Source organism: Drosophila santomea, chromosome 2R (genome assembly GCF_016746245.2).
Source record: "Drosophila santomea strain STO CAGO 1482 chromosome 2R, Prin_Dsan_1.1, whole genome shotgun sequence".
NCBI lineage: Eukaryota > Metazoa > Arthropoda > Insecta > Diptera > Drosophilidae > Drosophila > Drosophila santomea.
Genome location: NC_053017.2, coordinates 18758457 through 18773004, shown reverse-complemented (window position 1 = coordinate 18773004; position 14548 = coordinate 18758457). Strand labels below are relative to the sequence as shown.

The 14548-nt window shown below is 43.2% G+C and overlaps 2 protein-coding genes and 1 non-coding gene across 3 annotated transcripts; 2 read left to right on the top strand and 1 right to left on the bottom strand.

Moving 5' to 3' along the window:
- Positions 1-1914: 1914 nt before the first annotated feature.
- On the top strand, positions 1915-14507 carry LOC120444623. Its single transcript, XM_039624428.2, has 5 exons — positions 1915-2432; positions 8177-8287; positions 12223-12629; positions 12693-13721; positions 13811-14507. The coding sequence occupies exons 2-5, from the start codon at positions 8210-8212 to the stop codon at positions 14190-14192; spliced, it is 1896 nt and encodes a 631-aa protein (XP_039480362.1). The 5' UTR covers positions 1915-2432; positions 8177-8209; the 3' UTR covers positions 14193-14507.
- Trnat-ugu lies at positions 4890-4961 on the bottom strand. Its single transcript has one exon. It is a non-coding gene; the product is annotated as a tRNA-Thr (tRNA).
- LOC120444624 (persulfide dioxygenase ETHE1, mitochondrial) lies at positions 10529-12138 on the top strand. The gene is made up of 5 exons (XM_039624429.2): positions 10529-11087; positions 11154-11298; positions 11384-11747; positions 11806-11924; positions 11981-12138. The coding sequence occupies exons 1-5, from the start codon at positions 10932-10934 to the stop codon at positions 12034-12036; spliced, it is 840 nt and encodes a 279-aa protein (XP_039480363.1). The 5' UTR covers positions 10529-10931; the 3' UTR covers positions 12037-12138.
- Positions 14508-14548: the final 41 nt, after the last annotated feature.

Sequence of the window (14548 nt, the reverse complement as noted above, 5' to 3'; positions counted from 1 at the left end):
CTGTCCAAGGACATTGGGACGCCCCAAAAACGCGAACAAGTTCCGCTCCCATTGCTGTTCAGCTGGTGAGACAATTTATGTCGTCTCGCGATCTTGGAAATGCTCCATGGACACGCACACCTCTAAGGAAACATGGAAAAAACGAGGATCGGATGTGGAAAATGCGTCCAGGTAGCGCGGCGAAATGTTTTCTTTATGATGGCATAAATTCAGTTTTAATTGAGGTTGCAAGTGGCTTCTGGTTCGGTCATTGAAATCTCATCCACTTGGCATAAATTACGAAAAACAGGGCTCTCCCTCGGTTTGCTCGTTTTTCAAGTGCCACAAAATGTTCGAGTTTATAATGTTTGGCTTGGCCTTTGGCCCCGACCTCATCCTCAATTACAGAGCCGATCCCAAATCCCGACTCAATCTTATTCTCGGAAAAGCGAGGGAAACCCAAAGCAAGCTTGGGTTTTCCAGCCACTTGCGGTCTTCTTTTCTTTTCTCCGTGGTGTCGTTGTTTATTTTGTTCGGGATGAAAAACCATAAAAAGTGGCTTCGCGTAACTGACAGCGTCAAGTGATTTTCCTTTGTTTTTCTTTTCGGAGAGGAAGTGTTTCGTTTTTTGGTTTTTATTATTCGACAGGCAACCAATATCTTTTCGATTCTCCGCATTCTCAATCTTTTGTCTTGGTTCGCTGAAGAAACGAAAGACTGAAGTCACAAACGCGTATGGAAATGAGCAGTCGTCCGCTTTCAGATTTGGTAATAGTCTCGGTCTAACGGTAAAGCACATTTCACTCGCAAGATTTGATTTATAGCCAGTGGCCCAGCCTCACATTAGCTAATCGAAGCGATATCAACCCGCAGAAAGTTTCGCAATTAGGCGGGCAGAGGGTTAAAATATGGCGCACTTGAAGCGCACGAGAGGCGCATGCGTAATCCTTTTTTTCCTGTTTTAATTTTTGTTTAATTTTGATTTATGTCCGCTCTTGAATTTCGGCTCTGTTGTGTATCTATTTTGGGCTGCATTTAATGAAGGGAAATAGAATCAACGCCATTCAACCCCTACGCATGCGCATTTTACCCTCTGCATAGTAGGGCAAAGGCAAAGGGTTTTTTTTTTCGGGATTGTTGTGATCATTTTAATTGACTTTGCGCACGAGCGAACTCATCGGACCGAAGCGCCTAAGATAAAGGGCACATAGAGGGCACTATATAAAGCGAGAGCCATATGTCGATGACGACGCCGATCTCGGTGATGCAACAACGGCAGGCATCAGCAGGCAAATGAGCAGTTTAAGATACGCGCTGCATCGTAAAATCTCCGATGCAGCGCCAGCTGTCAAAATAGCCAAAGACACCCACCGAAAAGTCGAGGGAGTGCAGTTCAATGCACTGGAACTCCATCACCACTACACCCAGTTTACCCATTCAATCGCAGCGCCTCAGTCACACAAACTATAACCCAATAAATCCAAATCCAGGGACCAGTGCACTTCGCAAGTACTCGCTCTGCGCTCAGTTCAGCAAAACCGCTCTCTCTCTCGCTCACCCACCACTCAGCTCTACACACCTAGCTCTTTTTGAGACAAATATAAATATATCTCTGTATAACTTATAACTTAATCTCTACGAATTTTTAATTTGTCGAATTAGAAATTAGCTTATTAGCTAAATTTTATTTTATTTTAATTAAGCCAACTTATAATATTTCAATTCATTTATCGCTCTCGATTTCCCTACTCAGAATTACTTATTAGACTATTTCTTTAGTCCTGCTTAGCTATCTATCTATTATTTACTACCAAATCCGCTCAGCACCGACGAAACAGAGAGGGTGCATTGGTGAGAGCCGGAGAGCGCGAAGCCCAGAGAGCGGCTTCATGTAATGCCCGTCTGCCGCTAAAGTCACGATGTTCAGATCTCATCCAATCGTCGACGCGATCGGGTGTGCGCGCACTCGCTGTGTAATCCGAAGCCGATTTTGTGATTAGCCCTCTGCGCCTGCGTGAATCCGTGGAACTTCTTCAATCAACCTGAACCTACGTGAATTTGTGCGTTTTGTTTACTTGTTTACCTGGCTCATTTGAAAGTAAATTTCCTGCATCCTGCATAAACAGAGGAAATGCACAAAGGAAATGGCATGAGTTATTAAGTCGCTGCAAACGGAAATAATTAACAAAAAAATTAAAATTAATGTGCCGATCGGATTTTAGCAACGGTTTCGATGCGGTTTCAAACACAATCGGTTTAAGCATTGCCATCATTGATTTATGTCCCAAGTGTAAATAATTCGCACAATACAATACACCAAATTGAGGCTTCCCTCCCTCCGCGAAACCAAACCAATCAAATGCAATGAAATGAAATGTTGCCATTGATTTGCGCACATAGCCATTGTTCAGAGTTATTGGTTGACTTTTAACTGGGATCCGTACTTTAAGCTGGTAAGTAGTTTTCATCGCCCATAACAATGGCCTCAAATGAAGAGCGAAAATCACTTGCGAAAAGCGAAAGGTTAAGCAGCGTTCAATTGTTGCATTCTAAAATACAGTGCGGCCTCTTTAAAGCAAACGGGGTCGTCGCAGACAAAACTATAATGATGATGGGGCAATTTATCTCGTTTGTTTTTCGCTCCCCAGAAGGCCGCTCCCCATCCTCACTTGGAATTTGTCTTGCATAATCCGCTTGAAAATCGATTCTGATATCTAAATATGGAGGAACTTTCGAACTGTTGTATAACTCTTTTCCTATCAAAACAAAAGCGGCGAGGAAAATTAAAGCCTCGAAAATAAATTAGCCAGACAGCCGCCTATTAAAACGCGATTTGTTTTGTTGATGAGGCGCAGATAAGGCAGTAAATAGTAAATAGCATGGTTTTTTGCTCATTATGCCACCAGCAAGTTCAAAGTCTCGTAAAGTGGAATAGAGAAAAATTAGGTTCGAATTTCTAATAGAATTCCGCCAAGCAGCCACAATCAATCAGTCAAATATGACTCGATCTCTGGCCACACATATATGTAATTACGTCTGAGAATTTTGCGGTTGAATCACAATCTGCGATTCTAATACGTTCTACAGACCCCTTTCGAATCGTGGCTTAAGTGCAGTGGCAGGTTCTGTCTCGGCTGGGGTATCTCGTTCTGAACATCACCCATCTCGCTTTTGTCATTAATTTTAATTAGATATTTCCTTTTGGGAGTCACTGGCTGCATTTGAATAACAATTGATGGCTCTCTAGCCGAAATGTATTCTCCGCTTCCATTTCTTCATTGAAATGCCAAACCCTTTATCGACAGGATGTCTTTGGTGGTGTCTCTAGAGTGTCATTTACATACTCTTCGGATTCTTTTGGTTGTTCGTCTGTGACTTTTGTCTGTTTCTCGATTTTTTCAATGCTAACAACCTAATCAGAGTTTGTTTTCGGGTATTTGTTGGTTATGGTAATTTTTGAATGACTGTATCTTATTTTTATGTGGGCTTCATGTCGTGATTTCTCGCCCATGTGTGGACTGAGGTGCATCAACGCATTTATGCTGACTTTTGTTTCGTCTGCTTCACCCATTAAGTGGGAATAGAAAGCCGAGATTTGGCTAGATTACTTTGCATACTTCGCATACATCGTCGACCTGCGAGTGTTGACTATTCGGGGTAACTGTTTCGGTTGCGGTTTTCACTTTCATTCAAAGAGGCGCTGTAACAATTAAAACGAGAGCTGCAAATCTCTATCTTCTGAAAATAAACCAAGGCAAAACCATCGGCTTTGATTTCGCTTTCGTTTCGATCGTATTTCCGATTATCTGACCACGGCAATTTGCACTTTCTTATAGAGCCTAATCGCAGGCCCACTTTCTAGAATTGATTTGCATAAGTGATATGTCCAGTGCGGAGACTTTCGCGACCCCAATCTGCATCTCGATCTTAAGACAGCTGGCGTTCTAACTGTGAACGATAAACACACACTTTGTTGAAAAAATATGCCCGAGACTAATTGCCAACTGAAAATGATGGGCAATTATCAGCTGAAATGGCAACAGCTGCACAGCACACAGCCTGTACAGTGATCACTCCGCAAACAAACAATGGAAATCTACATGTTTTGGTAGTGAACTTGGGGTCAGTTTCATAACGGCCTGCTAATTATCAAACAAAAGCCTAGGCCATTTCGCAGTTGATATATCAAATACTTTCTTATTAATCTAGTCTGCTTTTTAAATCATAGAATTATAAAGCTGAAAATCAATTTAAAAAAAGAACAAAGCTTTTTTTCCCCGTCTATGATGTAATAAAAAGTTTATTAGAACTGCTCGCCAAAAAAGCAAACCAACGACCTTTTCTTCAGAAGTCTCTCAAAGTAGAAAGATAAACAGAAAGATATAAACCCCAAAACAAAGAAATTTCCATATTTATGTCAAGTCCATTAAGCATATTCTTGGCCAGTTGTCGGGCCATCTGAGCCCGACCTGGTCCATTGGCTTGGCCATGTAGTGAGCAGCCTCCGAGGTAATCACTCCGAGGTATCAATGTCGTGGCTGCGCTTGTGACACTTTGCACACATAATAATGCCCGACAAGCCGGGCCAATTGTCAAGCTGGGCTAATTTGTGTTAGTGCCAAGATAAATATTTCAGCTCGTAAATAACTCGAACAGACAAGCTGCTGCAGGTGTTGGGAAACTACAAACCAGGCAGGGTTAAGGTTTATAGCAAAGCCACGTTGTTTATAAATAACAAAAACAAACCTTATTTGGAGGCAAGCCCGCGGGGCAAATATTTATTCATAAATGTAATTAAAACGCCAAAATGATACCGAAACCGAATTAAGTTAATTTTAATAATTATTTCAACCTTGCCGCATGAAATACTCAAATATTAAAATATAACAAAAAAACATAATTTCGTACAATGCCTCCTGTGAGGATTGAACTCACGACCCCTGGTTTACAAGACCAGTGCTCTGCCACTGAGCTAAAGAGGCTCTGTTAAAACGTCGGCCAAAGCGCAATACCCATTACCCCTGTCAGAACGCTTCTAGCAGCTGGAAAAGTTAACAGTGGCCGTATCTGCTAGCTCTAACAGCGCACAAGCCGTTGGCTTTTTCGCATTTGCATTAAACCAGGCGTAACAGCAAGAGCTTGGAATCAAGTTATTACGCGTATATGTAAACAACTATATATATTAGAAGCAGGTGTCATCTCCATTTAAGTAATTGAGCAAAATATTTTTGCATTGTTTTAACAAATTGTGGGCGCGCACTGAGCTCATCTCGCAACAATTTTGTAGGCGCGCTTGGAAGAGAAATAATAGTAAGCAAGTAACAGCAGAGGGGCGGGGCAGGTAACGCCCCCGCCCCCCCCTTGAGATAGACAGAAATTTGATTTGATTTTCAAGCTAATGAATTTACATAAAATCCAGCATTCGCTGTGTGGGCAGAAGATTTTAGCATACGCGCAGCAAACTGTTGACATCCGAGCGGAATGCATTTGATATATGGGTAATTGAAGATCCGAGATCGAGATCTCTGTTGATTGAAATTTATAGCAAGCGAAATCCCCGTTTGAATTCGAGTTAGAACACCTGATCCCCCGGGACCTTGGTGACATCAATATCTTTTCGCTGCCGAAGAGAAATGATCAAGAGCTGAATCAACTTGTCACCATTTCGCTGCTTTTTGGGTCATTTTGTGTGAGATCCCCCGGCTAGACCGGAAAAATCGCATCTGAACAAGTTTCACTTGGCAGATAAATTAAAAAACCGCTGGACATCGTTCCACTTGCGTGGTCATCAGCATCGAAAATGCAATTTGCAAGTTGAATTTAGGAGTAACAGTAATACCGCAACTCGCAGCTTGTTCTTGAGTGGTAAACATTGTTGCGCTACCTTGAGTCAAATTGCTTCATAAACTCGGCTTTTTGTCAGTTTCACTCCTCTAGAAGTTAGAAGAACTTGGCTGAAACGCCGGAAACGCGCTCAACGTAAATGAAGTCCAAATGGATATGATTACAGGGCTTAACTCGGTGCTTTGGCTAATAGAGATGGTAGCGTGAAGCAAAATGTGGGATTTAAAAGTGCTTAACTTGCTTGTAGATATTTGGTAAAACCGCAAATTATTTTGAAACTACTATTATGAGCATGTGTATCAAACATTCTGTGCTTGCAAGTGGTTTGAAGTCTCATTGCAAAACTAAAATTAAAAAATCGGGTAACTTGGTTTTAGCATTACCCCTTGGTGCTTAAAGCTATTTTTAATTGGCGTCAACTTTAAATGTATATCAGTGGATGTAGCTGGGACTCAAAATTTGTTTAATTATATAGGTTTCGAAGCCATGCGCCCCTCACGTAACCCTCCCTAACAACTTGATTACGGAGTACAAGTACTTGTTCTTGGTCTGGTTGCGCCTCAGCGGTTTCAGCGCCCACATGCTGAAGCCCCGGGCCTGGGAAGCACCTGAGCCAGAAGCCAGGGTCTTTATGCCTCGGTCTCGCTGCACTTGCTCTCGTTCCTATTAAATGTAAAGACAGACAGACGGACAGACACGAGGAACCCTTCTGAGCTGGGCACGCAAATTGAAGAATAATAATTACATGCATATAAGTCGGCTCTCATATGTATACATACTCGTACATATGGTTAAGTATGCTAAAGAGGGTATAGTTGAACGATCTTCACGGTTGACAGACTATTCCCACAGCCAATTGAAAATTGTAACTGACACTGCTGCTATTGGTCGGATGGCGAATGCTTTGAAGATTCCTGATAGATTCTTTTCCCTAGTTCCCCATAATTTCAGCTCATTAGCAAAGCGTTCTAACAAAGTACAATCAGCCAGAAAAGATAGATTCAAATCCAGTCGCTAATGTGCGAGTACTCGACGGAGTTCCCATTCAAAGCTCCCTAAGCAGATCTTCCCCCTCTTTCGTTCCACAATTAAGCATTAAAGCGAAATTAGATTAATGGTAGGCCCACATTGGGCAAGGTAACCTAACCCAAAACACAAGTTCCACCTTGGGGCTTTACCTATTTCCTGCTCCAACACGCAAGCCCAGAGATAGGCCCCAAAAGATGGGGCCAGGCGGGATGTAGATGGAGTTCTTAGCTAAATTTTGTAGAACGCTGCTCGCGGCAGTAACAACATGATAATTATTCTCCAAGACTAATGACTTCACTGGCTTATCTCGAAGGCAAAAGGCGCAAGCAAAATAGTACAATGTCAAATAGATGCTGGAGATATGGGTTCCAAACAGAGGAAGCTCTTCTTTGCGCATTACATCAATTTGTAATGGTATGAACCAAAAAGTACACTCTAAGCAGAAAGAAAATGTTTATTAAAAGCTATATAAACAATCTTAACTTTTTCATGTTCTTCTCATCGAAAGATTGCCTTTGATCTTAGCAGCCTGGTAATGGATGGAAAATCTTTAACTAAGCACTGGGAACTGATTTTCCATAGAACTTGTTCTCGTTTAGGGCTCAATAAAAAGCAAGCTAACGGTGCGAGTTTGGGCCTTTTGCCCTGTGAGATAGTAAGATACATTTTGTACGTCACAAGTATCTATGACAATTACAGTATGAATGAAGGGCTTTGTCTTCGAGTGCCGACAAAGGCAAAAAAGGCAAACAATTGAAAAGCCAGAAAAGAGGGAAATGAGCAGTCTCCGTTTTCTTTGCCGGCACATTAAGTAATGTGATCTATGCAACCTCATCCGCAAGATACAATCGCAATCGCGAGTGTGTATCTTGCGGCTGTGCAGATCTGCATATCGAATGCATTTCTTTGTTGGTCCCCTCAACCACCAAAAGTGCGTTGTCTTTTTTTTTTTTACCCCTTTTTTGTAACCATCTCACTTGCATGTGAGCTGCATTTCTTTTGCCGCCATATGAATGATGAAATGGGAACTGGATGGAGGTTCTGGGTGCCAACGGCTGATTAAAGCCTCTTCAACGAATCGCAAATGTAACGTGCCAAAGTTGTTAAAACCGACGAACCGAAAATTGCAACCCAATTGTTTTGGCCTTGCCAAGCGGAACGCGAAGTTAAAGTGGCTTTGAAGTGAGCTGAAGTCTAGGACTGAATTGTGGGGCTGTCCATCTGCTAGCGATGGGTTCAAAGTTCACCTTTACACATACACATATATATGATTTCCAACTTAAGCTTGCATCTTACAGTCTGTGTATCTTTTACTCCATTTCAGAGCTGTAAACTAAGACCTCGAGGGTTTTCCATCATGGACTCCGGAAGTGTGGTTAGTGAACCGATTTCCGCGCATCATCGCGCCTTCGCCAAACAGAAGTCCGCCTCCATGGTAAGTTCCCTCGATCGCAGCAGAAAAAAGCATACACCTATGCACCCATATGGTATATTGTATAAGAGCTAACATAATTAATGCAACATCCATTGTCTGATTCGATTATGTAAGTGCGCAAATGCTATCTACGCTAATTAGATATTGACACGCACAGGCCAACAAGCATCGGGCATTAGCCAAAAGCTGCAGCACTCAGCCCAGATACTTTGCATCGCTACACGCTAGAAAGTTGTCGAAAACGAAATTCGCAAATGGGCAAACATAAATCGCAGATACAAGCAGGCGAGTTCCAGACAAAACAACAATGTAAACAACTTAAGCTCAAGATTTGTTACCTATTTTTAGACTTTTAGGCCGAGAGCAGGGGCTCAAAGCATAAAGCCAATAATTTATTACTATTTATTAAATATTAATTATTAGTGTACAGCTGCAACTCCATTGAATCCACACTTGCGTTTTAGTCCAAATAAATGCATATTAATAAAGCGTTGAAAACAGCATAAAACATGAAGAGCAGTTCAAAACAAATTACGACAATTAATTGCAAATCCATTTGAATGCATTTTTAAGCAACACTTTCACGCAGTCCACAATGCAGCGTCACTCAAGCAAATGCATTCAAACGATTGGTAGTTCGAGTATCTAAAGACTTAAAGATATTATGTGTGAAATATTGCATCGCCAGGCTGGGAATACTCGTAGGTGTTTGTTTCATATGGGGGAAGTGAGTGGAATTGGTAAGTGTGAGAAAAGAGAAATTACAATTCAATAGACTCGCAGAATTCCACGTGTACGTTGAATTTCCTATTAGCGGATATAATGCAATGTGGACTAACACTTGCACATTTTTTCGGCGATGAAGAAAGTCACTGCTAAACCAAAAACAAAATACTCGTACGATGGAAATGAGGTGCTTATGACCCCACTAATCTTTAACATTCGGCCATTTGAACCTGCTCGCTAAGCCTTTGTGACTGCAAAAATATAAAGATTTTTTTAGATCCACACATGATGGCCGCTTGGTAAATTAGTAGAAAGAAGTTAGACGCCACAATGGGACTTTCACTCGCAGCGAAATTATTGAAAAGCAAAAGTGAGTGACGAATTTGTTTTGTTTGGGATACAAATCAACATCAGCATCGTTGCGGATCATTAAATGACAGGTGGTTTAGTCGTCTTTTTTTTCGGGGGAGGTGCATCAATGGTAATAGCAACTATAAATAGTTCCAGTAAATTGGCCATAACCAAAAGGCTGAACAAACAGCTCGCAGTGCTTCAATGTGAAGTAATCACAGGCAGAGCGAAACGAAATCGATATCTTTTCTTTTCCTATTCAAAGACAAGATTCCAATGAAATCCGCACCCTTCTCCTTTCGCCAGATTTCCTTACCTCACCATATACGGTCAATTAATTCCTTCCACAAAATTACACCAATTACTCAACGCCAATGCTGAAAAGATTTCCAGCCTGAGCTGTTAATGAATGAATAATGAATTCAGCTCGTAAGATATGCAAATTTATTTATGATCTGAGAGAAAAGTCAAGAAATTCATAACGAAATCCGGCGGTCGAAGAATTTCTCACGTTCGCCCCGAGTACTGGACAATGTCCGGTCTGGAATGATTTCCTTCCTTATTAATCTAAAAAAAAAAACTTCACAACAACTGCAACTTCCTTGAGGTGGTGCAGAATATCTAGGGGTTGTTGCCAAAGGGGTGCAAGGAGCCTAAAGTGCGATAAGAAGGTGGTTGTTGCAGTTTCAAGAGCTCACAAGTAAATGCAGCTGAGACATGAGGCTTTGTAACGGCTTTTGGCTGTAAGCACACAAGAGGGTTTTTCTAGATCTTTAAAAAGTATTAAAATGTTTCAAATTGCAACCCCACGGGGTTTCCTATGCAAACAATTATTTTTCTTAGAATTCAATAGCACATAATGTGTAATGGAAAATCCTTTAAAAATTACAACCAGTACAGCTGATGATTAAATTAAAAAGAATATAAAAGTTGTCATACAACTGTGGAGTGAACCTGCAAAGTAATCCCCATACCAATGACATCCGAAAGGTCTAGATATAAGCCATAAACATATTGCCCATATTGGCATTGAAACACTTATTTTGCTAATCACGTAGTCGCGACGTAAAGCTTTCGCTACGTCAAAGCAACAGGTTCCCCAAAAGCTTACAGACGAAGCTTGCCGCAACACACCCTAATTCAACTCAGTTGAACTCAACACTTCAGCTGATATGCCATGATGTTTTCATTTCGCTGTGTTCTCCAAACTTTGTTTATTACCGTGTAAATTGCACCAAAAACTCTTTTATTTTTATATAAATTGTACCGAATACTCTTTTATTTGTGTATAAATGCCAATTCGCGAGTGATATGCTTTACCTCTGTGAACAAGTGTAAATTTTGTGATAATCGAAAGACTGTAAACGCAACGGGAAAGTGCTCAATTATCAGTGATTTATTAAATTAGGAACTTTATCAGGTGCCATAAGCCAGCTAAATAGTGATCAAGTAAAAATAAGAAAGTGTCGCGTTCAGGGTGTAAATAGAAATCTACACGAACCAAACAATTGCAACCGAAGCGAGGCGGTAGATACGAACCTCAAACAGATACAAATACGAGTCCACAATGAGAATAGTTGGATCCAGTATGCTATCAGCCCTCAAGCGGCTCTCAACGCACCAGCCCCCCACCTTGGTCAGTAACATCCGGACTCTGAGCTCTTTTGGAACCATGAGCCTGCCGGAGCGCCAGCCCTTCTCTCCGGACTTCTTCTTCCGTCAAGTACGTAATCGGATGGACAATCTTGAAATATTCTAGTGAGACTTTTCACAACAAGCCTACATTCAGCTTTTCGATGGAGAAAGCAGCACCTATAGTTACCTGCTGGCCGATCTGAAGAATGGGGAGGCCGTGATCATTGATCCTGTCTTGGAGCAGGCGAAACGAGATGCCCAGTTGGTCAAGGATCTGGGCTTTCAGTTAAAGTATGCCAGTAAGTAAAGAGAGATCTCTATCTACGGATAAATCGTTGGATAATAATTTCACCACGGCACTACAATATTACCCCATTCCCCAAGTCAACACCCACATGCATGCGGATCACATAACGGGCAGTGGTTGGTTGAGGAAGTTAACTGGCTGTCAATCTGTGATTGCTGCCGCCAGTGGAGCGAAGGCGGATCGTCACCTGAAGGAGGGGGATCGCATAGATTTCGGCACACATGTGATTGATGCCCTGGCCACTCCGGGACACACAAATGGCTGCATGAGCTATGTGATCAAGGATCAGGGTTGTGTCTTTACCGGAGACACTCTGCTGATCCGAGGCTGTGGACGCACCGATTTCCAGGAAGGCTGTCCACGTAATCTCTACGGGAATGTGCACAGCAAGATCTTCACTCTACCGGAGAACTTCCGCATATATCCGGCGCACGACTACAAGTGAGTGGGATCAGGAAAGCTTTGAGATATATATCTAATAATAACCCGGCATTTCCAGAGGTCAAATGGAAAGCAGTGTGTGGGAGGAGAAGCGCTATAACCCCAGACTGACCAAGGACATTGAGGAGTTTGTCAAAATCATGGAAAACCTGAATTTGCCATATCCCAAGAAAATAGGTGGGCATCTGGATATACGAAGTACTACATCTTATACTAAGTTTAATATCTTTTAGATGCCTCGCTGCCCGCCAATCGGGAATGCGGAGTGTACGATATACCCAAGGAGTAATCCCAAACCCCAGAAAACACTATACACGCAGCTTTTATAATAATGTTTCAAAGAGATTTGTAATCTTTTAAATAAATAATCATAATAATCTTATCACGATCACAACCTTGTATTACTCCCTGACTTCATTGCCTAATAAGATACACTTAAAAAACTCACTTCTTTGTTCGCCTTCTTTTGTTGCAGACCATTCTCAATCCGAAGGGTTGTGGCAGTGCCGTCAAGTACAGTCTGCACTCGACTGCAGAGACGAACCAGGAGACTGGCAGTACCACCACCACCACCTCTAACCATTGTTCCACCACCGGAAGAAGGCGCAAGGGTGGCTCCCTGGGCGGTACTCTCTCCTCGCGATCCACGCGCAGTGAGTCCAAGGAACTGCGATCGGCTCTCCAGGATCGGGAGGCTGTCATTCAGAATCTGCGCATCCAGCTTTGTCTGGGCAAACTGCCACGTCCCACGGGACCACCGCTGGATGAGTCCGAGAAGCCGGCGGCTGAGCAAAAACTAAACAGACTGAAGACGGAGGCGGAGAATAAGCGCATTAAGATCAAGAACCTGAAAAGTGCCCTGGAGAAGCTGGACATCACAGAGTGAGTGGAATGCTTCTATATATACTTTGAAGATAATTAATAATTACCTGATGTCATCCACAGCAACATAGACATCCGCATCCGTCAAGCCGAATTGGAATACGCACTGGGCAGAGAAGAACTCCAGATGCTCTCGATTGTGGAGGAGGCTCGTGCCTTGCAGGCACGTCTGGAAAAGTCCAAGCCCGAGGCCCAGACCCTATACAACATCATCAGTTCTGGAGTCTCCCTGAGTCTGCACGCCGTGCATGCCACCTCTGGAAGATGGGCAGCTCAGCAGAGGACAGACCAGCCGGGTTTCTACGTGGAATGGGCTTTGGAGGGCGATGGCCTGTACAAGGGCGATCGCATTTTGGAGATCAACGGGCGATTGGTCACCGGGAAATCGAAGGAAGAGCTGCAGAAGCAAGTAGGAAACTCCGGCAAATGTCAGATGGTGGTACTGCGGAAGAAGTCTGTACCTATTCCACAAAAGCAACTCGACCAGGAGAAGGAGAACAACATGAGGCTGCAGCATCGCATATCGTACCTGGAAGAGCAGGTGCGGGAGCTTCAGACAGTCAAGGAGCATCATCCATCGCAACAGCAGCATCAGCATCAGCAGCAACAGCAGCAGAAGCAAAATCCCCAGCAGACAGCCTCCAATCAATCTCAGCATGTAACCAGCATCAGCATTTCATCACCCCCATCAACGCCGCCCGAGAAACCGCTGATCTTCCAGCGCGGCAACTACATTACCACTTTGGTGGGTGGCAAACCCATCGAGTTGATGGGTGACGATATGGCCTCCGCACAAACTCCGCTAGGACATGTGACCAAAACACTGATTAAGGAGAATACACACATCGATTTGAGAGATCGTCTGTCGTCGCACATGTACTCTATGCCCTCCAAGTCGCTGTCCGCCTCGAAGATCTCGATTAATAGCGATTCCGCCTACATGCAGCACCATCGGCGTGAGAAGGAGCGCCATCGGGATCGCCAGCACCGGGAACGCCCCAGAGATCCTCTCCAGCAACAGCAGCAGCTGCATCGCGAACATCTCATGAGCGCGCACGCACGCAGCGTGGAGCACCTGAATCATTACAATGGGTAGGTTATCTAACTTTCTATCAAGTGCAAACTTCCATCCTAGATCTTATATTCCTGGCTAATTCCCTTCATCTTCTGCGCCATTCCAGACTGGATCGTCGTCGTGACCAGCCCCGACAAAGTGAGTCGCACACACTTCGAGGCCGCCTGCCCAGCGATATAAGGAGTGTAAAATCCCTGGATTTCGATAGCGAAAACGAATCGAAGCCGGCGACAGAGACGCGTACCACTAGACCCACTCCCCCCAAGAAACCCCTCCGTCTTTCGCTGCAACGAGCCCAAAGTCTGCAGACCGTGGAGCTGCACCCCTGTTCGGATATCGAACGAAAGCGGCCCATGAAAAGGGTCCACCACAACAACAACAACAACAACAAGGGTGGAGGATCGCCGACGGAAGAGGGCCAGACCATGCTCATCGAGAACTGCAGTCCCATGCACACGGCTTCCCTCGGCAGGCACAAGCTCATCTAGAAACCCGATCCCAATCCAACCAAAACTAATTGTTAATCGAAGTAGCTTAATCCTCGACCGATCCCAAGCGGCGGTTGAACCCAAAAACAGGCGGACATGTGCAAAATTACATTAGGCAATATACTTTAGTATCAGCTCCCAAGTGGAAAGTTTCTTATTATGTATTAGCAGTAGTACTTACATTGTATATCTTATCTATAAGTAGGGCTTGGCTATCATCCTTTAGTATTGAGAAAAGACGATAATTAAGAGTTTTTGTATGATGATTTTATTAGCACAATTTACAAATGTGAATACACAAATATTTTCACCTAATTAAATGTGTCACTTATTTGAAAATTCGGGTCCTGGCTTGC